Source organism: Chlamydotis macqueenii, chromosome 20 (genome assembly GCF_036417535.1).
Source record: "Chlamydotis macqueenii isolate bChlMac1 chromosome 20, bChlMac1.mat, whole genome shotgun sequence".
Lineage (NCBI taxonomy): Eukaryota > Metazoa > Chordata > Aves > Otidiformes > Otididae > Chlamydotis > Chlamydotis macqueenii.
The window spans coordinates 6,914,657-6,941,244 of record NC_141575.1 but is presented as its reverse complement, the minus strand read 5'-3'; the positions used below and the strand labels follow the sequence as shown (position 1 = coordinate 6,941,244).

Below are 26,588 nucleotides of genomic sequence, written 5' to 3'. Positions count from 1 at the left end.
CCCAACGCAGCCGGCTGGGAACGCGGGGCTCGGGGTGAGCTCCCTGCTCCGCTCCAGCCAGATCCCAGCCCCTCAGCTGTGTCGGCACCAGCATGAGCCTCGGCTGCCTGCGTGAGCCCTGTCCGTCTCTGAAACCCAACAATAGAAGCAGGCCTCCACTTGCATGGGCTGACTTACAAATAAATAACTGCCGTACATCCATCAGCTTCCAATGCTATTTTGCACCTGTGTTTAACAGGCGGTGCCGCAAATGCGGAATTTATTTGGCTTTTTTAACCTGACCTGCTCTCAGACAGACAGAAGGACCATGCTGAGCCTTGCGCCATGGCCCCTCTTCCTTCAGAGCAGCGTTGTGTGCAGGGCAGCACGGCCAGCTCTTCCAGCACGGGAGAGCAGCGCTCCCGTATCCTGTATCCCTTCAAACCATCCTCCTCCAGGGCTGACTTGAGGGAGGCCAAGCTTTCGCCCATTCCCTTTAGCAGAGGGCTGGGTGAGGCTGGGCGATTTGGATCGATGCCCACCACCCACCCAGCAAAAGAAAGTGATCTCTGTGCTGCCGAAGCCTTTGCCAGGCAGAAGCTCCGGTCAGGAGCGAAGGGAAACACCAGTGCCTGGGATTACCGCTGGCCTCACACCCAGCACAATCGTCTGCACCCAAAACTTCCTCTCCGCCTCAGACAGGGCCTGACCTGTCCCCCAACCACTTCCCAGGGCTCTGAACCCCCCAGGGGAGCCCTTAAAGAGGTTCCCCCTCCCCGATCACCGAGGTGAGACATTTGCAGAGCCCAGCCTGCCCTCCACCGGCAGCTGCGAGAGGAACAGCATCCAAAAGTGGGACCTGAGCGTCTGCAGAGGGGGCAGCTATCGCTGCACACTCTGCACCAGCCCCCTGAAGCCTGGGGACACCCCAAGGCCCCTAAATATGACCCCCTCCACTGGCAAAGCCACCTTTTTTGAATGATGAACCACACAGGCACTGCAGGGCTGTGGCGATAAGGCCTGTTTTCCACCGAGCTGGGACGCTGCTTCAGGACAAAAGCTGTCCCAGAAGCTGCACCCTTCCAGCAGCGTCAGACCACACTGCTCTGCCATCCTGCGCTCCTCCTGTCCCCGCCCGTCCCTGTCCCCACCTGGAGCTGGATGCAGAGGCCAGATACAGCTCCAAGCTGAGCCTTGCCCAGAGTCACTGTGTCCAGGGGACTGAATAAGCTAAAAGCTTTAATTTTAGTTTGAGATGCTGGAGGAGCCAATTTGAGCATGCCTGAAGGTGCATCTGACCTATAATGGATGCAAATTTCCAACACTTTTCCCATGGTGCGTCTCACCAGCCAACACACTTCACCCAGGCTCATGCAAGACATTTCTCCCTGGTACCCACGTACCACGAAGGAGCCGGTTTCTCCTGTCCCCAGGGTTGGATGCACAGGGTCTAAAAAGATGGTTCTGGCGGCAAGGGGAAGGGGAATGGGTACCAAAAAACTTGTCTGCAAGGGCAGAAATGAGCTCGGAGGTTAAGCATGGACAAACATGGAGAGAGGAAGCAGCAGGAAGAGGAAAGAAGGAACGGGAGAGGGGCAGAGGAGCCAGCTGTGCCAGGGTAAACACAGAGAACTGGGCCAGGACCAACTGGGATGGCAACGCTGAGAACAGGACCAGGAGAAAGGGAATGGAGAGTTGGTGGAGAGGGTAATCAATAAGTAGTTTTCACACAGTCATCAAACCCAGAAGCAAGGGTAAAGATGAGCTAAAGTCTGCACAGGGAGGTCGTGCTCTGGAGCGGCATTTCCCAGTTCCCAAACCGGCACAGTTTCCCGCCTCCCCACACACCGCAGCACTGCAGAAGGAAGAGGTAGGAAACGCCAGCGTAGCCCATACTCGCATTTAATCGTGAGGACAGGACAGACTGGGGCAGGCAGGTACGTTGGTGTGGAAGCACAGCTAGAAAAGCAGACACGCCCTGCCCTCACAAAAGACGGATGTCATTTTAAGGAGTAACCCTGCAAAAAGCACAAAAACAAATCATAAAAAAAAATAAATAAATAAACCCCAATCCAGAGTTTTCTCTGCAACAGACGTTTCTGCATGGTCTCCAAGGACTGGAATTGGACATCGCTGCCAAGGCTGATCCACATCAGACACAACGCGGGGAATTCACATAGCGCAAGTCAGGTGTTTAACATGAACATTTCAGTTCGGGGCCCATCTCCTGCAGCGGAGACAGGGAGGGCTCTTGCGGGAAGGGACGCAGAGCCCATGAAATCAGGCTCTCGCAGAGACCACCCTGCGGAGCACTTTCTCTCCCCTAGGCAAGTTGCCTCCCCTGTTCAGGGCACAGACATCACAGCAGAAAAGCCCCAAGGGCTGCTCCGTGGTGCTGAGTAAGTCTAAGCAAAGGCAAACCAGGCCCTTCATTCCCACTCTCCCACCTGCTTTCTGCAAGGAAGAAGGTGCACGAAACAAAGCTGCATCCACAAAAGGTGGAAGTAGAAGACCCAGAGAAGTGTCCACAAGATAGCAGGGTTTGCTCGTGTCCTTCACCATGGAGCAAGGCCACAAGGACATACACAGCTGCCCCCATGCTGGAAGAGGAGAATCAGTCCCAGATGAGCATCCCGTCTCCCTGCGAGAGAGAGAAGGACTCTCCAAGAGAGGACAGGTCTGGGCTGCTCCTCCACCTACTGCACAAGCCCGGGACACATTCAAAAGTACAGACAATAAATTAAGATTGAAAAAAAAAAAAAAGTCAGCGTGTATAATACATATATAATATAATATAATGTGCGTGTGATTGTGAAAAATAGAAATGTCATCCCCAGGAGAAGGCAAGGCATGGCAGAAACATATCCCTGTCCCTCTCCTGAGCCCAGCACTACCCTGCTCCCCTGATTCACAGCAAAAACACACCAGCGGGGCCATGCAGGGGACACGGGTTGCGCCTGGCACCCAGCTTCCCTCTGCCAGCCGGGGCCCTGTGCCAAGGAGGAGCTGCCTGCTTGGTGGAGGAGTGAGGAAAGAGCCCAGCACTGGTCCCTTCATGGCCTTCACAAGGAAGGGTTGCTGCAGGCAGGAAAATGGAGGGAAAGGCAGGAAAAGCAAAGCGGAATGGCAGGGGCACCTCACCCCTCCTCAACTGGCCGGGGCCCTGCCCCTCCCGTGGCACAGGACCACCACCACTGTACCAAGTAGAAAATAAAGCCATAATGAGTCTATGCTTTGGTATGTAACCATCCCCCTCCCCCTGGTCCCCTCTGCGTTCCCCTCAAACCGTTATCTGTAAAACTCGCCAAATAAGATCTCTAGTGTGCCTTTATATCACTCCTTGAACCTTTTCTTCCCCAGCGCCTGCCTTGCCCCTCTCTCCCCAGCAAGATTCCGGGAGGTGCCTTGCTGGAGCCCCACCAGTTACAGCTTCTGCTGTCCCGACTGGATCCTGTCGAACGCTGCCTGGTCCAGCGGCAGGTAGCGGCCTTGCCTGGAGTCCAGGAAATACAACCTGTCCTTCACCAGCGCGGGGTCGAAGCCCTGCTTCCGCAGCTCCATCTTCTGGAACTTGTAAGTGCCTGGAGCAGGGAGGGAAGGAGGAATGAGGAATCATTGGCTGCAAACAGCTCCCATCCCCACTGCCCCTGTGCTGCCTCAGATCCAGCCTCGCACCCCCACGCCTCCAAACCATCAGAGGAACTGGATAGGGGCTCTATGGGGCAGAGGGCCTTTATGGGGCAGACGGGCTCCATCCTGACCCTACTGCAGATCAGCCTCCGTAACCAGGTTTCCCCCCAAGCCCTGTGCCCAGCACGAGAGTGCACGCCGCAGCTCACTTGTCTTGGAGACTTCGTGCAGGAACCGCAGGAAGACGGGCCGCGCATACAGCGGCAGGGCCTTTTTCAGCTCACTGGCAAAGACTTCTAGGTCACAGGAGTTTTCCGGGTCGGCAATGGCTGCCATTCCTGCCTTCCCTTCAATCCCTAAGAGGCAGAAAAGAAGGGAGAGCACTCAGACACACTGTCCCTGTGGCATCATCTCACTCTGCCCGGCGCCAGCGAAGCCTCTGGCACAGATCCTGCTTTGTACCAAAGCGCTGGTGCATCCAGCTGTGTCACCGGCTGTGTCACCACCCTGCAGCTAAGGCTACCAGCGACACCCTGCGGTCACGGTCATCTTGTCCCAGAGGAGGCACTTGCAACCTGTCCAGAAAGGATGCAGAGTCCTTCCAAACCAGCCAGAATCAGACCAAAGCTTGAGAGAGGAAAGGAACCCTCTGGTTCCCCAGTGGCCTCTTCCCAGCTCACCCATGGAGGGCCTCGGTCCAGCCCCTTGCAAAAAAACGCATCAATCTGGATGTGCAGGACATGCAGGCCCGCTTGCCTCCCCTGATCGTCCTCTTCCCTCTCAGCTACCTGGGATCTCCACTCCATAAACCACCACGTCCGTCAGGTTGAGGATGCGGCTCAGCGTCCCCTCCACCTCTGTGGTGGAGACATTTTCCCCCTTCCAGCGGAATGTGTCCCCGGTGCGGTCCCGGAAGTACATGTAGCCGTATTTGTCCATCACCAGGACATCCCCTACAGAAAAGTGAAGAATAGGCACAAAATGAGGTGTCAGCAGGGCCAGGAGCAACCCTGGGGCATCTCAGGGCAGTGCCACTAGCCTGGGACAGCCCCCACGCCCACCCAGGTACCCTTCTCCTGCACTCTCAGCGGAAGGAAGGGCCCTGCTTGCTCACCTGTGAGATAAGCAGCGTCCCCTTTTGTAAACACATCCCGGGCGATTTTCTTGTTGGTGGCTGACTGGTTCAGATAGCCGTCAAAGTGCTGCAAGGGGTTGCTCTTGACAATGCGGCCCACCAGCTGCCCCGGCTCCCCTGCGGGGAGAAAAGAGGGGCTGAAGGGGGGAAGCAACCACCCGCACGTAAGTAAAAAGGGCATCCAATGGGGTTGGTGGGGTTTAACTGAGCAGAGTCAAACCTAGGTAAATTAGCTTGAAGTACAGGGGGAAACATTCGCACAGAGGTGAGGAGACTTAGCCCGGTGGTTGCCCTCACCTGGTTTGCAGTGGATGCAGACACCGTCCGGCCCCCGGATCAGCTCCATGGTGTCTTCATCCACCTTCACCAAGCTGATGGGGTACACGCCCGGTAGGATCCTGCTGTTGAAGCCGCACGAGCCAACCTAGGACAGAAAAGAGCTCAGAATCAGGGACAGAGGAGGCATCTCTCCTGCCCCAAGCCTGCTGCCCACACACATCCAGGACACCAGAGAGCTGGCACGGCACAACAGCCAAAACCCCTCTGGGTGGATGGCAACCCATGCCAAGCCTCTTGGAGCAAGAAACCAGAGTGAAACAGCCTGTCTGGGTTTCCAACCCTCCCCAGGCCAGCAGGCACTCTGTGGGACACGGGGAGGGTGGTGGGGCCTTACGTTGTTGTCGAAGTTTCCCAGGCTGCAGTTGCACTCGGTGGCCCCGTAGAACTCGGCCACCTGGGCGATGCCGAAGCGGGCCATGAACTCTCGCCAGATGGAGGCCCGCAGCCCGTTGCCCAGTGCCATGCGCACCCGGTGCTGCCGCTCCACCTCCTGGTAGGGCTGGTTCAGCAGGTAGCGGCAAATCTCCCCAATGTACTGCACAATCTGGGAGGGATGGAGAGGAAAGACTCACTAGGACCCTTTTGCCAGGCCCCAGCGTGTTTGAGGTTTCAGGGCAAGGAGGAATGGCACAATGCACCCAAAGTCCCCTAAAGAGGCTGTGGTAAAACCCAGGAGTCCTGCTAGCTTGTCCAGTGCCTGTCCCTCCCCAGTTAACCCACTCCTCCAGTCTGTGAAACCTATCCAAGACCTCCTTGCTAATGCTGGAGTACGGGAAGGGTTTGGACATGCAGAGAACCACCGCAGGTGGGAAGAACACAGCCTCACCACCTTGGAAGATGCTTTGGGATGGACAGGTAGAACCAGTCCAAGTCTCCCCCTCTTCCAGCGGCTGGGGTCTCCCCAGCATGGCACAGAACCACAGGCTCCGTTCCCCAGTCCCGGCTGGCCCCTTGCCTCACGGTCTCACCGTGCAGTTGTATTTCACGCAGTCCTCCCAAAAGTGCGAGGCCGAGAATTTCTTGCGGATGACGATTGTCATGCCCTGCAGCAGGCACTGCCCGATCCCCACGATGTTCCCTGCGGAGAGGCAGCCATGGGAGCCCTCAGTCCCCAGACACCTCCAGCTCAGCCCGCTTGGCGAGAGGCCTGGTGGGACCAGGTGGAGGCCACAGCAGACGGGTGTTCACCTAGCCAAATCCCCCAGGACCATAGGCACCGGGGAGGAGACACATGGCAGCGAGATCTGGGGCAGCACTTTGCACCTGATATCCCAGCATGTCTCAGCCAGCCAGGCAGGCACCGCTTCCCCTTCCCCCTGATTCTCCACGGGGAGCAGCAATAAGGAGCACCTCTTCCAAAGCCGCCTAGGAGCTGGGATATCACCCCCCTGCACGCTCCCCACTCCAAAAGCCAGCCTGATTGATTCTTGGCTCCCAGGCAAAAAGCAGAAAGTGTCGATCAGCTCCTCCTTGCCACAGAGATGGCTGCTACACCAGCTTCCAGTCTGAGCCCTGGGCTCGGCTGAGGGGAAGAGATGGTCCCGGCACGCAAGGCTCCGTACGGCACGCCTTACCTGCAGCATGGTAGAGCGGAAGGCAGTCGTACATCACATCGTCAGGCCTCATGCGAAAACCATAAAAAACTAAGCTGGACATGCGGAAGTACCTGGGGCAGGAGGGCGAAGGGATGTGTCAGCAGGGCCAGAGCTCAGCCCCATCCTCACCCAAGCCCTGCCCACGGCCTTACCGGCAGTTCACCACAATGGCAGCCTTGGGCAGCCCCGTCGTGCCGGAGGTGTAGATGTAGAACAGTCTGTCTGGAGAGCAACGAGGAGACAAGGTCATATACCCAATCTAAGAGCTGGCTGAACCGGGAGAGGGGGACAAGTCAAATTTATACGCTCTGCTCGTGCCAGCTGAGCCAGAATTTTTTTTATGTGACAGCACCAAGAACACGCTGGGTTCACCTGAGCAGATCAGGTCTGTTGGACACACAGAGGGCACGACAGGATACCGCTCCACACAGGGCCGGGCTTGACACCGCAGTAATACCCATCCCAAACACCCCAGGCCCTGCTGCAGACATCTGCCATCAGCATCCCGAGCAGGCGTTCTTGCCAGTGTTGTAACTGGTTGACCCACAAAAACACCCCTGCAAGTTTGGCCCCCAAGAGCTGACCACCTACCAAGAAAGCCCTTATCAGGGGGCGCTGGCTGGTGCCGCTGGGCCATCTGCAGGAGGGGGTCCAGGTGTTTCGCACCAGGAAGCACGGATTCGGGGCTTCCTTCCCCTGACCAGAAGAGAGGGACAGATTTCTCCAGGGATGGCTGCACTTCCTGCATTGCTGAGAAAGTAAAGAGGGGAGATGGAGGAAGACTGCAGGGTGGTTACAGCACGAAGATCCCCTGCCCTCCCAGTCTCAGGAATACACTGCCCTGGGTAGCAGTACCCTTGCTGTGCTCAGCAGAGTCCCCAAAGGGCTGACAACCATCCCAGGCAGATGTTCCCATGATTAACAGATGCTGGGGCCACAGCCCAGGCCTCTTCAGGGACTAGAAGATCCTGTTCTCCACCTCTCCCCAGCCAAAACCTCTTTGGTGCCAAGAGGTCTGTTGACACCATCAACCTCAGAGGCGTTGGCTGAAACACACGAGGAGCTGGAGCCGAGGTGCTGCAGGGAGGTGGTTAACAGCCACGGAGAGCAAGGAGAGGCTTGTCCCGTGCAGTGGGGCAGGCCCAGCCCAGCCCAGGGCTCCTCGCAGGGGATGGACCCAAGAGGCACAAGGAAGGATCCTCACATTCAGGCTGGCCTGCTTGGGAGTCAGACAGCACTGAACTCCAGATCCTGCCCAGCTCCAGATTCTGCCCAGTATTCGAAGGGACCAACAAGAAAAAAAAAAAAACAAACCACAACAAAACAACAGATCCAATTCCTGGATAATTCATCTGTTCATTCTGTTCCCAATCCCTGCACTGTGGTGGGCAGGAAAGGAACACTAAATCCACAGACTAGACACATCCCGCTGAAAAGCACCCTTGACACATCTTCCTGCCCCTCACCTTCCATCATCTCCACCCCGAAAACCACAGCCTTGGAGTTGGAGATGGTGATGCAGTGCAGCAAGGCCTCCATGCGCAGGTGGGAATTCACGAGGGCGGTCTCCACCCCGATCTTGGCCAAGCCGAGCCACAGCCCCACGTACTGATTGCGGGACTCCATGAAAAGAGCCACCACGTCACCAGAGCGGAAGCCTTGGCCATAGAAGAAATTGGCCACCCGGTTGGAGTACTCGTCCAGCTGCCGGAAGGTCCAGCTCTCGCCTGTGCCTTGAAAGATCAGTGCCGTCTTCTCTGGATACTTGCTCGCGGTCTTCTGGAAGATCTTGGCGATTGTGTTCTTCTCCCTCACGTGCCTCCACACCTGCCACTTCACCCGCAACAGGACCAGCCCCGTGCTGCCAAAGGAAGGGAAGCAAGAGGGCATCTGCTCAGTGACCCCTGCAAAACCACTTCTTCCAGCAAAGCCAGCATGGCACGAGGACCTTGCTAGGAGCTCCAACAGCCCAGCGCTGTTCCAGGCCCCACCCTAGGTCAGCAGCAGCCCTGGGTGCTCCCCTGAGCTGTGTGAACATAAGCAGAGGTCTCATAGCCAAGAACTGGTGGAGGCCAGGGAGAGATGTGTTTTGGAAGGCTGTAGACAGGGATGTCCCTGATCAAAGGGGCATCTTTGAGCCTCAGGTGCTCTCCAAGAGGTGCCACCGCTCCCTTCCCACAAATCCTTGCCAGGAGCTGGCACAGCCTGGTACCAACTCAGAACTGACCCTGCATAGGCACCTGGTGCCAGGCCAGCAGTTGTAGGGACAGGGTGAAGTACAAGGACAGTCACTAGACTTCAGAGCTCAGCTGAAATCTATCTTCCCCGTGAAAACTTTGCCCCACAGTTTGGAGCCACCCGGGCGCGGCAAAGGGAGATCTCCTTCCAGCTGGGCCGGCTGCCAGCAGAAACCCAGGGCAGTGCAAGGAGCCGGGGGCCGCGCTCACACATACACCGGGAGAGGGGGAGGGTGGATGGTCGGGCCATCCTGGCCAGGACACCTACGTGACATCCCTTCGTATTGTCTTGATGAATATGAGGAAGAAGTCCCATCCACCGGATCCCAGGTAAAAGATGAAGAGAGCAGGGATGGCCTGGGCCCAGGACAGCTCCAAACTGACCCTGAAGAACAGCAGCAGTGCTGCAAAAGCAGCCAGACGCAGCATCGTGGCCTGCGGAGAGAAAGAAACCACGGCCATCAACCCATGCACACTGGACTTGGTGATAACAAACCCACGGGTGGGGGATGCGTTAGCAGCCCCCAATTTCCTGGATGAGGTCCCTGAGTCATCACTCTTCCCGGCAGCAAGGACGTAACCCAGCAGCCCAGAGCTCCCACAGACGTAACTTTACTGGACCATGGAAATGGCCTCCAATTAAGCCACCGGCAAAGCACTGCTTAGTGCCAGCCAAGAGCCTGGCCATTCCCACCCGGGGAGCCACATCCTGCACACCAGCCAGGAGCACGGCCGCGCCCCAGCAGCATGAGATGCAGGATAAAGTCACTTCACGGATGTGGGAGCAGAGTCACGGCAGGAGATCTTGTACAGATGTTTGGCAGGCACCAGGGCGACACCAGGCAGGGCTGGCTCAGCTCCTCACTTTCAGCCCAGGAAAAGCCCAGCTCTAAATTCCTCCCCACCCCAGGGCTCTGTCCCCATAGCCCAGGTGTCCCAGAACCCCAGCATTAGCTCTCCTGCACGCCTGGCTCGGGACAGCTAGCACGGCTGAGAGAACGCAGCTTCACACGCTCCCCAATACAGCTCAGACAGGAACAAGGACAGGAAACTCAGACCTTTGAGCTCTGCTTGTGTTTGCAAACCCTCATGTCAGCGGGCAGCTTCCTGGCCTGGCTCTGCTGGAGACACCGCCAGAGCGGGCCGGGGACAAGGCCAGGCACAGGCTCGCCCTGGCAAGGCTGGAGCGGGCAGAACAAGGGCTAGCGCTGCTGCCAGGAGCGCTCAGACCCCCGGCCCCATGCCCTGTGGACAGCAACTCAGTCTCTGGTACTTGTCCCCCAAAACCAGCACCTCTGTCCCCATCCCAAACAGCCAGATGTGGCTCTGAGACTCGCAGGAGACCGAGCAAAGGCTCTTTTCAGGCAACAGCATCGGGCAGAGGAAAGCGACGGTGATGTGGTCCTCGCAGCTCAAGGGCTCCTAGATAAAACTGGTCCTTCCTGGCATGGATGCAGGCCAAGGAGGAAGGAAACACTCACGTCATTTCCCTTTCCTTCTTCAAGGTGTATTCACTGCTCCAAAGCTGGCAGCCCTGGGTGGGCTCTGCCGCAGCCGGTGGGGCTGGGAGCCACGCTCGTGGCTTTCCCTCTGCTCTCTGCAGTCAGCCCAGGTCCGGGGAGGCTCTGCAGATTGGGTATGAGAGGCTGGCAGGGTGGGAGCTGAGGCAGCGCCACGTGGTCACCATGCCCCGGCACGTCACACGGGCTGTCTCACCTCCCAGCCGTGTCACCGGCAGCAGGCAGGGATGCTCCGGTGCTCAGAGGCCTGGGGACGTCCCCTCATCCGCAGCTCCTGCCCAGAGATCCCTGCTTGTGCCGGCAGCCTCTGAGCCCTCTCCACCAGACACCTCCCAGGCCTGAGCTCCCACAACACAGTTCCTCGGCCTTTTAGCAGGGCAGGACCCGCTCCATTTTTGCTGAGGAGCCTCTCTCCGCAGTTAAACAGGGCAGCTCTTAGATCACCATCAAACTGCCGTCCTCGGCCAAGACCCGAGCCCTTTGTTACACGCTCACATCAGACAAACGCGGAGAGCCAGCAGTGGGGGAGCCACGCTCTGTGTGGGCAGCAAGGTGCTTCATCTCCCACTGTAAGGCGAGACGGGCCCAGATAGGTCCCTCTTATCCTCCGCTCGCATCTCCGCCTCACGCCGGCGTGCCCAGTGCCTCCCGCTGAGAGAGAACCGGTGCGACATCACCGAGAGACAACCGGTGCACTGCTGCCAGGGACCTCCAGCTCCGCCGTTAAGGATGCAGGTCTTGTCTGACTGCATCAGCACTGAGAAAATTAAGACCTGCCTGTAGCTCCACAGCCAGCGGGCACGAAGGCAAAACCGCAGGGATCCATCACCCCGGGGGGCACAGAGACCCGAGCAGAGCCCGGGGAGCCGGTCGCAGCGGGGGACCACAGGCAGGCGACCGGGCTCCAAGAAGACCCCCGGCGCTAACGGTCAAGCTCTAGGGGCTGGGGGATCCCCAGAGACACCATCACCAGCTGGGGAGGCACCTGCCCCCGCAACTTGGGGCTGGGCAGGGTGACACGGGTGAGTCCGCCGGCCACGGGAAAGGACGGGGAGGGTGAAACGGGGGTCCCCCCCGTTTCACCCTCCCCGTCCTTCCCCGTGGCCGGCGGACTCACCCCCAACAAGGAGGGCGACCAGCACAGCACCATCCCCTTCTGATGGAGGCAGAAGGACCGGGAGGCCCATGAAGGCCTCGCACCGGGGCTGCAACCGGGACCCTCCACCCCTAACCCCGGCCAGGCCCGGGGAGAGCCGGTACCGGCGGGGGGAGCCCCGCAGCCCGCTGAGGAGAAGGGCTGCGGTGCCTCAACAGGAGACCGGGGGGGGGCTGAGGGGTCCCGGTGCCTCAACAGGAGACCGGGGAGGGGGGCTGAGGGGTCCCGGTGCCTCAACAGGAGACCGGGGAGGGGGGCTGAGGGGTCCCGGTGCCTCAACAGGAGACCGGGGAGGGGGGCTGAGGGGTCCCGGTGCCTCAACAGGAGACCGGGGAGGGGGGCTGAGGGGTCCCGGTGCCTCAACAGGAGACCGGGGAGGGGGGCTGAGGGGTCCCGGTGCCTCAACAGGAGACCGGGGAGGGGGGCTGAGGGGTCCCGGTGCCTCAACAGGAGACCGGGGAGGGGGGCTGAGGGGTCCCGGTGCCTCAACAGGAGACCGGGGAGGGGGGCTGAGGGGTCCCGGTGCCTCAACAGGAGACCGGGGAGGGGGGCTGAGGGGTCCCGGTGCCTCAACAGGAGACCGGGGAGGGGGGCTGAGGGGTCCCGGTGCCTCAACAGGAGACCGGGGAGGGGGGCTGAGGGGTCCCGGTGCCTCAACAGGAGACCGGGGAGGGGGGCTGAGGGGTCCCGGTGCCTCAACAGGAGACCGGGGAGGGGGGCTGAGGGGTCCCGGTGCCTCAACAGGAGACCGGGGAGGGGGGCTGAGGGGTCCCGGTGCCTCAACAGGAGACCGGGGAGGGGGGCTGAGGGGTCCCGGTGCCTCAACAGGAGACCGGGGAGGGGGGCTGAGGGGTCCCGGTGCCTCAACAGGAGACCGGGGAGCGGGGCTGAGGGGTCCCGGTGCCTCAACAGGAGACCGGGGAGGGGGGCTGAGGGGTCCCGGTGCCTCAACAGGAGACCGGGGAGGGGGGCTGAGGGGTCCCGGTGCCTCAACAGGAGACCGGGGAGGGGGGCTGAGGGGCCGCGGTACCGCCCGCAGGGCCGCGGCGCCTCCTGAGGAGACCGTGGGCCGCAGCGGCCCCGCCCGGTCGCCGGTGGGGAGGCAGCGTGGCCGCCTCAGCGGCGGCGCCGGGAAGTCACGGAGGGAGGGAGGGAGGGGAACGGTGCCGCGCTCTTACCGGGCTCCGGGGCGTCCGCTGCGGCCCGGCCACCTGCACCGGGAGCACGGCCGGGAGAAGGAGCGGGGCCCGCCCGCCGCTGCGGCACGGGGCGGGGCTCGCAGCGAGGCCCACCGGGAGTTGTAGTCCCGCCCGGCTCTACCGGTCCGGCCCCGCGGCGGCGGGTGCAGTCCCGGGCAGCGGCGGGGCGCGGGGCGGGGCGGGGCGCGGGGCGGCGCGGCGGGAAGAGGCGGTGAGGGCGGCGCGGCAGAATGAGGGCTCTGTGGCGCAATGGATAGCGCATTGGACTTCTAGCGCGGTGACGGGAGTCATTCAAAGGTTGTGGGTTCGAGTCCCACCAGAGTCGCATTTTGCCACCGGAGCGCGGCGATCCCTCTCGGGGGCTTCCGCGACCGCAACGGGCCGGGGGCAACCGCCCACCCCCCCCGGCCGCTGCCGCCGCGCAGGAGCTCGGGAGTCTGTGGGGAACGCTGCCACGCGGCGTGGGGTGCAGTCAGGTTTTTGGGGTGGGGCCCGGGGACGAGGGGAGAGATCCACGCGGGGAGCGGAGGTCCGGAACACGGCCCCTCAGGGGGCTTAATAAACGTGCATCCATCCCTAGGAACGTGTATCGCTCCCAGCGGGTCTGTGCGCAGCTCGGCGGCAGCAGCATCCCCTCCTCCAGCACTTATTGTTATCGCATCCCCAAAACGGCCCCAGCAGCACGGGCACAGGCCACGGCCAGCGGCCTTGGTGGAGCTGCCGCTTGTCCACAGCAAAAACATCCCCAAAACCCCGCATTTTCGCTTGACTCTTGTCTGACATGCCAAAATCAGTCCCGCTCCCCCTTGCCTCTGCCACCGCTGCCTTTCCTCTCGCAGACTCAACAAGCGAACGGGAGCCGCGGTGGCCGTTAAGTGATCCGGCTGAGCAGATGCAGTTTAAAATCACATTACATGCCATTTCTCTAGCGCTGGCACCCGCCCGCCAAGCAACACGCGGCTGCGCGAAGGCGGCACAACCGCCGCCGCCGGCCCGAGCGCTGCACGGCTGCGCCGAAAAACCCAGAGCACCGCAAAGCCCTCGCTCACAACCATCATTTCCCGTGGTTCCTCGACTGCTGCTTGTGGCTTCTGGAAGCGACGAATCTTTGCTGCCCTTCGGTTTAACCACCCCAAAGCTCTGACACGTTTCAGATGTAGAAAAGCATGTTTCTGGGTCATTTTAGGGCCAAATGCTTCTTTCATCTCAACCAGTGCAATAGGACAGCCCCCACTCTGTGTGTTACCGGCAGCTGAAGGATGTATTTATATGATATCCTTCATCATCTGCTTGAAATAACTCTGGACGCCAAGGGGAGGCACGCACCCGGTTTTGGAGAGAAACCCGAAGTCTGGCCGGTGGGAGGGAGTGGAGAGAGAAGTTGGAAACTGGGAGTTGGGGGAAGTGCAGGAAGCAAGCCAGTTTCTCTGTCCCGGTGCCCGCTCTTACCAAACCCCAAGAGTTTTGCCCCTGCTCAGCCTCCTGGGATGCACCAACTGCAATCCCCACTCGCACTGTCAGCCCCTGCTCCTGCCTGTCCGCTCCAGCATCCCGCAGGAGACTGGGATGGCGCCGGTGAAGCTCACAGCAGGGCAATGCCATGTCCCCTGGCTGCACAACCCCTCCCAGGACCACTAAAGGACCCCAGTTCGAGCATCCCCTCCATCCCCCAGGAACCAGGATCACTTTAGGAAGCCCCCCAGCCTTGCCCCCCTCCTGTTCCGCACCCTGATCTTCCCCTGTCCGGGCCTTTTTCCAACGACCACTGCAAGGAGCCGCTCAACAGCCCAGCACCCCCAAATCCCAGCTGGAAAGATGCAGCTCCACAGCCCATTTTGTGTCCTGGTCCCCGGGGGTGCGCGGTCACAGGTGTGCCCCGCCATCACCTGCCACCGCAGACCCCACTGGAGCCAAAAAGGGGTGAGGTTTCACGTCAGATCTCCCCCTTGGGAGGGGAGATGGGGCAGAAGGAGACGCCACAAGCTCCACTGTGGATTTTATTAAGCAAGAACAGATTTCAACAGCAAGCCCACACGTACAAAGAGCGCCCGGCCCCGCAGCTCTCTGCCCTCACATCCGACACCTCTGCTCTCCAGCCATGGGCAGGCTGGAGCCCGGTTTAATTAACCCAGACAGCAATCAGCTCCCAGGCGCAGCGCGAGCGGCCGCCCTTTCTGCGCTCCCAGGATTCAGCCACTTATTCCCAATTGCATCACTTTGTTGCCCAAGGCGGGGAGGATTCCTATTGAAAACCCAGCGCAATCTCACGGATTTCAGCAGTTTTGGTGGGGAGAGACTACAGGGAGACACGGCGGCCTGGGATCGGCTCTCGTACAGCCAATCCATCCGGGATAATATCCAGAGGTATTTCCCTGCGTACTCCCGTGGGCACGCAATCGTGCACCGCCTGGTCTCCAAGGCGTGAGGCACATCCTATACGACCCATCAGGAGACCAGTTAGGCACCAGTACAAGATGGGATTTCACTGTTGCACACACCAAACCTGCCCCTGGGCTGCTCTGTAAATCACTGGTTTAGCTCCAGTCCAGCGCGTCCCCAAGACTTTAAACCTCTATCTTCCCGGGGAGGGTGGGCGGAGGGATTTACCTACACAGCCCCAGAGCTGCAGAAGGCCAAGGCGGCGGTTTGCTGCAGTGTGTCGTAAACCAGCTCTGCTCCCTCCACAACCCAAGATTTCGGAGCATCAGTACTGGAGCCAGCAGCCAGACCCAGCTGGCAGAGGCATGGCGGGACTCGCCACCCCTCCGCTGAATCACAAACAGCAAAAAGGGTCAAGTTTTGTCACAGCACAATTTGGTGCCACTTGGCCTCTACCCACAGGAAGGTGCCAGCTCTTGGCAGGAGAAAACTCAGCCCCCGGGTCCGTGGCGGCTGGTAGCAGAGCCACGCCGCGCTCCCGGGCAGGAGGAGACGGAGCGCGGTAGGGGACGGCTGCTGTCTGCCAGCGGGGATCCCCTGTCCCCTCCCGTATTTGACCTCTCACACTCGAACAGCTGGGGGAGGGAAGATGCCGATCTCCTCTCGCAGGGACTCCACTGGCTGCTCCCAGCGCTGCTCGTAGTAGATGTTCAGGATAAAGCTGGCGTTGCGCCCGCTCCGAATCGCCCAGGGAATCAGCTCGGTGGCCAGGACCTGCAGCTTTCTGGAACAAAAGACACAGGCAGTGACAGTTTTCATTTCCATGTTTTGTTTTTGATTTCCAAGTCCTCATTGCAGGTAGATGCCAAACTCACGTGTCCCTCCACCCTTCTAGCATCCCTCCTGCTTATCTCACAGGGGAAACTGAGGCACAGAAGAGGTCAATGTGCCAGGAAGGCTACAGTCAGCAGCAAACCCAAGACCAGAACGGAAATTCTTTGATTTCCAAACTGTGCTGGGCCACGAAAACAGATGTGCTGGGGCAGGGAACGGCCCTCAGCATGGCGAGGGTCCTGCTGGCCCTCAGCATGTGCCCAGCCAAGGGCAGGCAGGCCTGGGCATCGCTGCTCCTGCCTGGCACAGGAGATTCGGTGCTGGAAGCAGATGAAGCATTAGGTTTTGCTTCAGTGACCAAGCAAAGCTGTGCCTCCCACCGTGACCACTTCCCGGGGCCATGGGAGCAGAGCAGATGGTTCACACGAGGGATCCTCATCTTGCTCCACCCTGTAAATTAGCAGTGTCCCCTCTTCGTCCCCAGAGGACACCGGAAAGCATCACCCAGGCTGGCTTGTCCCCAGGGCAGAGACTCCCTCCTCATCGGCCGGTGCCTACCGTGCGCTGAGACGGATGGGGCCGAACACTGCTCCCAGGACACACATGGGCAGCCCCGTCTGGACGGCTTCGAACCACTTCACCACGACCTCGCCTGGGAGGGAGCAGGCAGGCCGTGAGCGGGCAGGGCGCCCGGGTCGAGGGCGGGCAGGGCCGTGCGGGCTGCATGGTCTGCCCCTTCCCGAGGACGGCTACGCACCCGTCCTTCCCGCCTCCACGGCAGGACGTGGGAATGCTTCCCAAGTCCAGCCGTGGCCTCATCCCATTGCTAGGACGAGCCTCGTCATGCACCACCCACCCAAGAGGGATGGCCCGGGTCCCCCCGGCTCCGGGAGCTTGGGAAACACCGCCGGGCAGGCCGGCTCCCCGCAGATCTCTAGCAATGCAGCTGCCAAAGCCTGGTCCCCTGCGTGGTTCTCCCCGTCTCTCAGCATGGGACAGAGCTTTCACAAACGCCCCCACGGCTCAGCCAAGGCCTGCGTAGGAGACTTGACGTGCCGGTTCCCGTGGGCTCACCAGCAAGGCTCGACTTGTGACTCACTATTGAGTCAGACACAAAACGAGGGCAAAGGACACGGCGATGCGCAGATAAGGAGCAACCAGGGATCCCCCGCTTCTGCCTTTGCTCAGAGCTTGCGAAACATCCCTCCCTCGGTGCCACCCGCCTGCCAGACAGCAAACACCCACTCGCCCAGTGGCTTTTTGCACCCAGGGCTCAGGCAGAGCATCTCCCAGCAGGGGAAAGGTGACATCCCACAGGCTCTCGGTCACCACAGAGCCAGCGATGCAGGACAGTGACGACGCAAACCTCGCCGCACACCTCCCTGGGATGAGGACTAGGGAGTCTGACCGGCCCAGCCTGCTCCATTCCTGGGATATTTGTCCCAAGTGGGGTTTGGCAGCGCAGCCCCCTGAGCCCGCTGCTGCTCACCGAGCATGTTGGTTGGCATGCCCAGGAGGGTGTGCATCAGGTCATGGACTTCCCGGTACCGCTGGATCACGTACGCCAGCTCTTCGTCATCAACAAACTTGGGCGGCATCCGGGTATCCGGAGAAACCTTCTGCAAATCCAAAGAGGTCCAGTTCAGCCCCTTCCAAACCTCAGGTTTCTGGTCTCGTTCTGCGATGCACAGCAATACGTGCTCCCCTCCACCAGCACATCTCCCAGCCCCCAGTGATAGGGGTCGGTGTCATTTACATAGACGAAAACCAAGGGCTGTGCAGCACTGGTGACAAATCCAGCATCGCCCAACACCCAGCATCTCATCCCATTTCCCCGACTCCCTCTCATGCCCAGAGAGTTCCCCACAGGTTCCTCCATGGCTCCAATCTCCCTCTAAAGCGAATTCGTGTTCCCAACACAGGGATCAACTACAGCTATTTGCACCCTGTGAAACCCCACACTCACGTTGTCCTCCAAGAACCGGACGTACTCTCGGCCCAACGTGCCGTCCGGCAGCCCCCGCAGCCTGCCCATGTCCAGGGTGGAGAGCCGGATGCGAGGCCGCTCCCTGAAAGCGAAACACAGGTCAGTGAGTCTCCCAGTAAAACTGACAGCAGGGGGTTCTGGAGAAAAGGAGCCCCTGGAAACCCCCGTCCCCTGTCTCTGCCCTTCTCAGGCATTTTCCTTGCATGGATCCTGCCTGCTCGCTGCAGGGATAGCACGGTCCTTATTCCTGTTGCTGAGGCTGGGACACAAATTGCTTAAAGGATCTACCGGAAGCCTCAGAAATAAAAGAGCTCTCATGCTGCACCCCTGTAGCAAATCTGGTTGGAAGAGCACCAGTGTCCTCCAAAACAAAATGCTGCCATGTGGGCTGGCAGCCAGGCCCAGCCCCCAGCAACAGCCGACCCTGGGGATGCAGAGCGCTTTAGCATCCCTGCAAAGCAGCCAGAGCTTCCAAGGAACCACCCTAAAAAGGGGAGGGAATTTGTTCTAAATGCAGGTTTAACTTCTCTCCTGCTCAGGCTTTCACCACCAGCCACGTGGCAACCACGCACAGCAACATCTCCTCTCCAGGTTGTTGGCAAACGGGTGCCCCACAGCCCTGGAACTAAACAAAAGCTCCTTTATTTCCACGCACAGGATAAATTCTTCCCGCGATAAAAGCCCTGCAGTGGGTCCAGGAGCTGCTCAGCTCCTAGAGCAGAGGTGCCAGGGAGAAAAGCAGGACTCGCACCAGCTCTACCCTGGCTGCAGCCGCTTCCTTGTGTATTTTGTGTCAAAGGGATCTCAGCAGCTTGGGGGATTAAAAAGAAGACACGCGTGCACAAATCGGACGACTGGAAATCCCTGCGATACCACGGGGCAAGGAGCAGGTGGGGATGTCTGTCCCCAGCCCTCGGTGCCTTTGCTGTCCCCTCTCCCTGGGCAGTTCTTCTGCCTCTCAGCCCCATCCTGGTGCTCTGCGTGCTTTGCCAGGTCAGCATCCGGAGCCAGGATCAGGCTGCTCTACACAAACACACAGCAAAAGGCAGCTTTTCCCCAGCCCCTACGTGGTACAACCCAAAAAATACACAAGCGGCAGGCGTGACAAGAAGCAGGGAAAAGGCAGGAAATAAATGGTAAGATCTTGGTTAATAAGAGACTCATGAAGTCCCTTCTGGTCCTCAGTCTTGCTGCACTTGACAAGTCCCTGCAGACACGGAAGCAAAGGTGATCAAGTCTAAACAAGGAAAATGAGAAAAGTGGCCTCATCTCACAGCTTGGGGAGATGCTGCGGGTGCTGGAAAAGAAAATACGGAGCGGTCTAAGGAGCAGGCAGAGCAGCGGAGACGAAGTTTCCAATGTAAGGAGATGCAGCAGCAGGCACATGGGAGAAATCCATGCCCGTGGTGAGCTGAGCACGCTGAGCAGCAATGAAAACTCATCACGGGCATGGATTTCTCCCCTGTGCCTGCTGCTGCATCTCCTCATGTTGGCAGCTGCCAGTTCCAGCAGCGAAGCAGAACAGACAGACAGCAGCGCTTGAAATAGGGCTAGGTCCAGCAGCTGCTGCGCTCTTGCCCTGAGACTTGCCATGGGGCTCTTGTGATCATTAAAAACAAATTAAAATAAACAACCTGGAGTGCTAGAGCTAACAAGATGCTTGTGCTGCTTTCAAGCCGGGGAGCGCAGGGCTCTCCACAGGGCCCAGGGAACATCCTCGGCCTTGTGTCTCCCTCCCCACCTCGAACCACGCGATGAGGGAGGGAGGGATGCGGAGGGACGCACTGGAGGACGCGGTAACCTTCAGGGTGGTGCTTCATCTTGTCCCGCAGGTTGGGCAGGGCAAGGCAGCCCGTGGTCTCCCCGAGGACTGCCACCATGTCTGAAAGAGAGACCAGAGAGCGACCCAAGAGTGGTTTTTTGCAATACCCAGCTGTCCTCGGTGGGGAAGTGAGGAAATGAGGCAACGAATCCCTTGGCCAGGGAGTGGGCAGGAAGCCTGTGGCAAAGTGGGGACCCGACAAACCACGGATCTTCAGCCTTGGGGCTGCTCTGGCCTGGTGTCACCCACAGGGAAGGATGGAGAATCATAGAATGGTTTGGGTGGGAAGGGACCTTTAAAGCCCATCCAGTCCAACCCCCCTGCAAGGAGCAGGGACATCCCCAACCAGATCAGGTTGCATCTAACCTGACCTTGAATGTTTCCAGAGATCTGCCACCTCTCCGGGCAACCATGTTTCATCGACAGGAGCAGGCATGGGGGCTGGAGGACCAAGGAGGAGTGAGATGGGGCCAGATGGCATCACAGGGGGTGAGGAGGAGATCACCAGGGGGTGTTTGGGGCTCCTCAACCCCCTCTTCCACAGCCTCCTGCCCCGGGCCAGGGCTCAGCCCTGCATTTGCCCCATTATTGAATGTCTCACCCAACGTGGGGAGAAATATGGTCCCCTGAGAGCCTGCCAGGAGACACGGGGCAGGATTCACCGGATGTCAACGAGGCTGGAGGGCCGAGCTCGGCTTACCGTGTCTGTAGGGGTCACGGAGAGCCATGACCGCCGAGCCGGCGGCCAGCAGCACCTTCTGCAGCGGGGTGGTGCGGATGTGCCCGGGGTAAATCTGGTAGCATCCTTCCTCCTCCTCCTCCTCCTCCTCCTCCTCCTCCCCGCGGCGGGCCGGCGGCTCGGTGTGGCTCAGCCGGGCTCTGCCTGCGGGGAGCAGCGGGGTGAGGAACCGGCCCGGCGGGCACGGGAACGGGGCGGGCCGGGCCCGCACGCCCTTGGCGGGGGGACACAGGCACTCGGCGGGGGAGCCGGGACCCGCCCGCAGCAGCGGGATCCCCGCCCGCCGCAGCAGCAGCAGCATCGTGTGCCCCCCCTTCCCGCCCCAACACCGCCTCCTGCCCCGGAAGAGCCCGGCGGGGCGGGGCGGGCGGCGCGGAATGGCGGCGGCGGTGCCGGGCGGGCTGTTCGCCGTGTACAAACCGGCGGGGGTGGTGTGGAGCCTCGTCCGTGACACCGTGGAGATGCGGCTGCTGCGCGGTGAGGGGGCTGGCGGCGGCGGGAATCCCCCCCCCCCCGCCCGGGGGGCTACCGGGCCGCCGCTGACCGCCCCCCGCTTCTCCCGCAGAGCTGAACGCGGCCCCGGGGCCCGCTCCGCGGCAGCACGTCCGCTTCCTGCCGGTCCCGGCCGAGGACGGCAGCGGGGTCACCGGGCTGGTGGCCACGAGGGTGCCGATGCTGGCCGACCACCGCCTCGGTAAGGGCCGCCGCGGGGGCTGGGGCCGGGGTGGGGGGTGGCCGTGGGACCCCCGGGGTGATGGGCGGACCGGCCCCCGACGCTGTCTGCCGTTGCAGTCCGAGGCCCGCGGTTCAGGAAGCTGAAGATCGGAGCGGGACACCGGCTGGACACGAAGGCCTCGGGAGTCTTCGGTGGGTCTCGTCCCGGAGCAGCACCGCGTCCCGCTGGCTGCGAGGTGATGGGTTTCCGTGTGGGGAAGAAGCGGTGCTGTTACACAGCGGTATCCCCCCGGTCTCACAACCCAGCTGGGCGTATAAACCCTAAAACACAGAAGAAATGACCCAGCAGTGGGGGACACCGAGCTCCTGCCCGTGATGCCATCAGCAGTCTGCCGTGTAACCCCTATCTCCGCTCCACCACTGGAATTGGCTTCACCGTGGCCGGCGTTGCCGAGCATTTGCCCTGAAGTACCCAGGTGGAGAGCTCTGGGGAAATCCAAGCTCCCTAGTTATGGCCTTACTGTAGTTTTAATGACAGGCAGTAATTTAGGGGTCTAATTGCACTGCTCTGACATGACTTATGAGGAGATACGGCCTGTCTCAGGGAAGAAGAGCAGTGTGAGTGTGTAAATGCACATCAGTAATTTTCCATGTGGCTGAATAACGGCTTCCCCATCCTCTGTGTTTCAGTACTCGGCATAGGCCACGGGAACAAGCTACTCACTGATCTGTACAACTGCCACCTGACCAAGGTAGGTGGTGGCTCTGAACGGCCTCCGAACATCTGAGCGCAACCTCATGCCTGATCCCTGCCCCGGTGCCCCAGAATGGCCTTGTGACGGTCATCCCGCCTTGGAGTCTCAAACCACCAATGCTTCTGAGAGCTTTTCAGGGCCCAGAACTCATCCTTTGCCTGAGTGTCCACATGAGCAGAGGACACTGCTGTCTTTTTGTGCAACATCATCATAGCCTGCGCTTCCTAGCAGCTGCACGGCAGAATGTTGCTGCTCAATTGCTTGGAGTATTTATTTGATAAATTGCACTCTTTGTGCTTCTTCAAGGTTTACACTGTCGGTGGGTTGTTTGGTAAAGCCACTGATGACTTCTCAGACACAGGGAAGCTAGTAGAGAAGACAACCTTTGGTAAGAAACTGAATTTATATGTTTAAAAAAAAATAAATGAACAAACAGAACCAGAACATGATACAAACAGCATGCTAACTGTAAAGCATTTAACCAGGTAAATTGCACAATGATAAAAGATATGCCTTACGTGTTTGCTAGTCATTATTTTTACATGCAGCCCACGTGCAATCCTGATGTTGTAGTCCACCTGTTCTAAATACAACCACAGTATTTACAAAGCCAGTGTGTGTGCTGGTCACAGTGGTTGCTGCTGGGCAGGACCCAGATCTCTCCATAAATCATACCTAGAGATAGCAGTTAGAAGCTTTCATTGAATGAAACACCCGATTTGGGAAACTGGAGCCAACATCTTGAAATCAATTAAGCGAAATGATTCTTCCCTTTGTAGTCCAGCGCTGTGCTGCTCTGTGCATCACCGTGGTACAGCCAGAAGTGACTCGGCTCTGCTAAAGCCACCTCTCAGCGGTTCTCCTCAGCCCATTTCGATGTGCCTGGCTGCCAAAGGGACAGTGATACCCTGATGGCACATTTCAGACTGCTGTCTCTTTCCAGTTTCTGGATGGATAATTGAGGCTTTGTTTCTACCTTAATATTCGCAGATCATATCACAAGGGAGAAGCTGGAACGGATTCTCGCTGTCATTCAAGGAACAAATCATAAGGCCCTGCTGATGTACGTATCCAGTGGGGAAATGCAGCTGACCTGATCCAACTGCCATTTGCTGGTCTTTAAAACAAATGAGATGATTCTGTTTGCCGTAAACAAAGTCTTTAAAGGTTGGGATGCTAGAGAGGAACAGAGAGAAGTTACTCCGAGTGCTCTGTACTCTGGTGAGAGGTGCAGTTAAGTGTCCTTTTTTAATCCTGAAATCTCCAGCTATTTTAGGACCTATTTGCTACATCAGCGCATACAAAAATATCTTGTAGATAAGACCAAGTACCTCCCTTCCAAACTGTGCTACACCACTGACAGCACACATATAAAACATGTGCAAAAACTCAACATTTAGGCTGTTCTAATAAAAATAGCAGCTCTGCTTTATTGGGGCAGAGATACTTTGAATCCCATTGAAGAGGAGTACTAAGTGTCTGCTCTGCTTCTTTTCTTTTTTTTTTCTTTTTCCAGGCATTCTAACATTGATATGAAAACACAAGAAGCGTACGAGCTGGCTGTCAAAGGGTTGATTCGCCCCTTGGAAAAAAGCCCTCCAATAATCACAGCAATCCGATGCCTCCAGTTCACACTTCCAGAATTCCAGCTAGGTAGGACTGGTACAAAAACTACCAGCAAAGTCTGAGCATTATGGCAAATAAGTCAGTAAACTTCAGTTTCTTGTGATTTAGTGCAAAATGAGTTAGTGGGAACTTTGTATCACACGTAACTGGTAATCTCTGCAGAAAACTTAACGCTTTGTAGTTTCCAGAGTAACAAAAGCATCTCCTCATTAGATGAACTCTTTAGTATGGTAGAAAGAGTTTTTGGTAGGGCAAGATGTGGAGCACTCACAGTACTGAAGTTGCTGTAGTAAATCAAGGCAGCTGTGCACCTAGCTCACAGGCTTTTCCCTGCCCGTTCCAGATCTAAGACTGAGGTAAGAGAATTTGCATAGTGAATACCTATGCTGCAAAGTTCTTTATCCCAGTGTTTCAGTATCATGCAGGTCAGTGGGGCTGGGGTTTTGTGGGTGGGTGTTTTTTGTTTTGTATTTTGGTTTTTTTGTTTGTTTGGTTGTTTTTTTTTTTAAATCATGGTTTGCTTTCCTGCAACCAGTCTCCTACTCCTGACAAACTATTTGTCTTATTAAAAAGGTACCTTTTCTTATCCCCTTTTAAATACCTAAATTTCTACATTACTTTCCTGTATCTATGTTTGTGTTTTTTTTTCTAAAACATTCACTTTGGGAGGTGCTAGGACATCCTGCAGTATTCCAGAAAATCATAATCCACCTGTGCTACATCTTAAATAGTCTCTCCTACCAAACCAGTTATTTCAGTGTGAGTGATGTCTGGATTTACAGACAAGGTCTGAGTTTGTGTCAACGCTTTGCTTCTTCTGAAGGAATCTCTCTGTCCTTCTAGAAATTCATTGCTTGCATGAGACTCAGCAATACCTCCGAAAAGTAGTTCATGAGATTGGTCTGGAGCTGAAATCATCTGCCGTGTGCACGCAAGTGCGAAGAATACGTGACGGTGTTTTCACACTGAATGATGCCCTCCTGAGAACGCAGTGGAACCTGCAGAGCATACAGAAAGCAATTTGGGACTGTCAGCTTAAAGTGAAAACAGAGTTAGAGAAAACACTAGGCCATCAGGATAAAAGTCTTCTTCATAACACGGATGCGGAGATGGCCCATGCTGCGGAGAGCTGAGTGTGTGCTACGGAGGAAGCGTCCACAAGCAATCTCTCTAGCACAATAATGCAGCTACATGCTGACAGCATGCCGGACAGCAGAAGGAAAGAGGTTAATTGCAGTTCGCTTCCACCCTTTCCTTGAGATGACTTTAATCAGAGAGGCTTTTTCTTTTTTCGGTGGCAAGCTGTATAGTTTTTTTTTTAAAGCATTGCAAACAATTCATTAACAGCAGTTAGCTGTGCCAAAATTCCTGTTGACTTCAGGAACATTAGGTTGCTAAGGGATATAAAAACCCATCCCCAGATTGTTTAGCAGCAGGAAATACAGCCAGCCTCTTACAGAGCTCTATTCTCGATTGCACGGATTTGTTTGTTCCTTGCAACTGGCAGCATAACTTATCTACTATAGGGATTTATTTTCCCTCTGTTGTCCCAGAGTATTTTCTTTCCATTCGTCCTGCTTTCAGACACGTAAGAGCTCAAAATCAGACTAAAAGAGCGATGTGCAGGAGAAAACACGGCCTACACAAAACTATGCAAGGAAATGGTTACATCTGGAGTAGTGATGAGGAAGTGGCTTGTAATAGGGATTAATGTGTAAGATACACAAGAAATAAAACTGAAAGTGACCTCAAGGAGAAGAGGCTGGTTCTTGGCTCAGTACTCATCCCTGAGTACACTGACTCATTAGAAAAAGCACATGCTGGAGGTTTTTTCTTTCCCTCTGGGGAACCAAGGCTGTTCAGGGGTCTCTGGTATCCTGCTCTGCAGCAGCTCCCTGCAGACAGCATGCACTGCCCTTCAGTGAAGCTCTGTGAGCTCTGCAGTACCATTTGTTACCTGTTAGCTCATCATAGCTGGGTCTGACTTAGCAGAAGTACACTTTCTAAATTTAAATTAAAAAATCTGAAGTTACACTTACTGGACACGCTATTTTTCCAGGTATACGCTTGGCTAGCAAGGTTGGAGATTTACCTAGAGAAAGCAGCAGAAGAGACTTGTTCTATTCCTCTTGTGGATTTGGGCAAAGGCCAGCATATTTCATCCCCCAGATGACAGCCATTAAGGTACAAGAAGGAACTGAGAGGAGCAGTAAGAGGGGTGATGATGAAGTACCTCAGTGGCAGAGCGCAGTCCTGTCCTGAAGCACCCAAGAGTCATTAACTTAGACCCTGGAATCTTTCAGTTATTCCGCGTTTTCCTGCTCTGCAGAGCAGCCAGAACAGCAGCGGAGTGGAGCTGCCACCACGTGGCCCATTCCCGCGCCAGCCGCAGAGCCGCAGGGACTCCCCAAGGGCAGCGTGCTCTTACCTCCGCTGGTTGGTTCTGCGTGCACCCATCCTCGGTGGGCAAGGGACTGGGGTCAGGGCATCGTCTCCACGGACGACTTGTGCTAACTGAAATGTAAACTCGTCATGGCAAAAGCGTGCGTTCTGGAGCTGGGCATAGCGCTTCCTCGGCTACGGCTGCAAGTTTTAATACTAGAGCTCCTACAAGGAGAGGAAGGAAACCTGGACTTCTCAGTCCTTAAATAAGCCTCAGTAACTCTGGTAATGGAGTATACGCCATCTCCCGTGGCTTACACCTAACATAAACTGAAGAAATTTCTGTACATGCTTCCTGCTGCAAAAAACATTTCCAGTGGCGTGTGCCATTGTCAGCCTAATATTTTGGTTGGAACGCTCCAGTCTCAACCAGTTCTCCCACGCAGAAAATACCAGAAAAGAGCAATCTGAGTTTTGAGAACAAAGTTAATATATCCCAGTTGTAGCTGCCTTGTGACTTTTTTCCTCCCCAGAACACAGGAGTCTTCTACACTTGGGAAGACAGGGTTTAGGGTGGGGAGGATATACCTGTAACCGTA

General features: G+C 57.5%; 3 protein-coding genes and 1 non-coding gene across 4 annotated transcripts; 2 read left to right on the top strand and 2 right to left on the bottom strand.

Moving 5' to 3' along the window:
- Positions 1-1,865: 1,865 nt before the first annotated feature.
- On the bottom strand, positions 1,866-12,871 carry SLC27A4 (solute carrier family 27 member 4). Its single transcript, XM_086764087.1, has 13 exons — positions 12,770-12,871; positions 9,184-9,350; positions 8,145-8,539; positions 7,270-7,428; positions 6,831-6,900; positions 6,658-6,749; positions 6,052-6,161; positions 5,418-5,627; positions 5,042-5,168; positions 4,724-4,861; positions 4,398-4,562; positions 3,819-3,965; positions 1,866-3,560 (listed from the first exon to the last, which is right to left on the bottom strand). Exons 2-13 carry the CDS (start codon positions 9,342-9,344, stop codon positions 3,403-3,405), a joined length of 1,932 nt encoding a protein of 643 aa, XP_086620213.1. The 5' UTR covers positions 9,345-9,350; positions 12,770-12,871; the 3' UTR covers positions 1,866-3,402.
- Positions 12,872-13,025: 154 nt separating this feature from the next.
- On the top strand, positions 13,026-13,115 carry TRNAR-UCU (transfer RNA arginine (anticodon UCU)). Its single transcript is given in 2 exon segments — positions 13,026-13,062; positions 13,080-13,115. It is a non-coding gene; the product is annotated as a tRNA-Arg (tRNA).
- A 1,659-nt stretch (positions 13,116-14,774) lies between these two features.
- Positions 14,775-20,865, bottom strand: COQ4 (coenzyme Q4). The gene is made up of 6 exons (XM_086763811.1): positions 20,513-20,865; positions 19,776-19,872; positions 17,970-18,072; positions 17,493-17,622; positions 16,562-16,655; positions 14,775-15,953 (listed from the first exon to the last, which is right to left on the bottom strand). Exons 1-6 carry the CDS (start codon positions 20,850-20,852, stop codon positions 15,791-15,793), a joined length of 927 nt encoding a protein of 308 aa, XP_086619937.1. The 5' UTR covers positions 20,853-20,865; the 3' UTR covers positions 14,775-15,790.
- Positions 20,866-20,928: 63 nt separating this feature from the next.
- Positions 20,929-25,359, top strand: TRUB2 (TruB pseudouridine synthase family member 2). The gene is made up of 8 exons (XM_086764113.1): positions 20,929-21,028; positions 21,117-21,245; positions 21,344-21,418; positions 21,917-21,978; positions 22,288-22,369; positions 22,972-23,044; positions 23,498-23,634; positions 24,451-25,359. The coding sequence occupies exons 1-8, from the start codon at positions 20,929-20,931 to the stop codon at positions 24,738-24,740; spliced, it is 948 nt and encodes a 315-aa protein (XP_086620239.1). The 3' UTR covers positions 24,741-25,359.
- Positions 25,360-26,588: the final 1,229 nt, after the last annotated feature.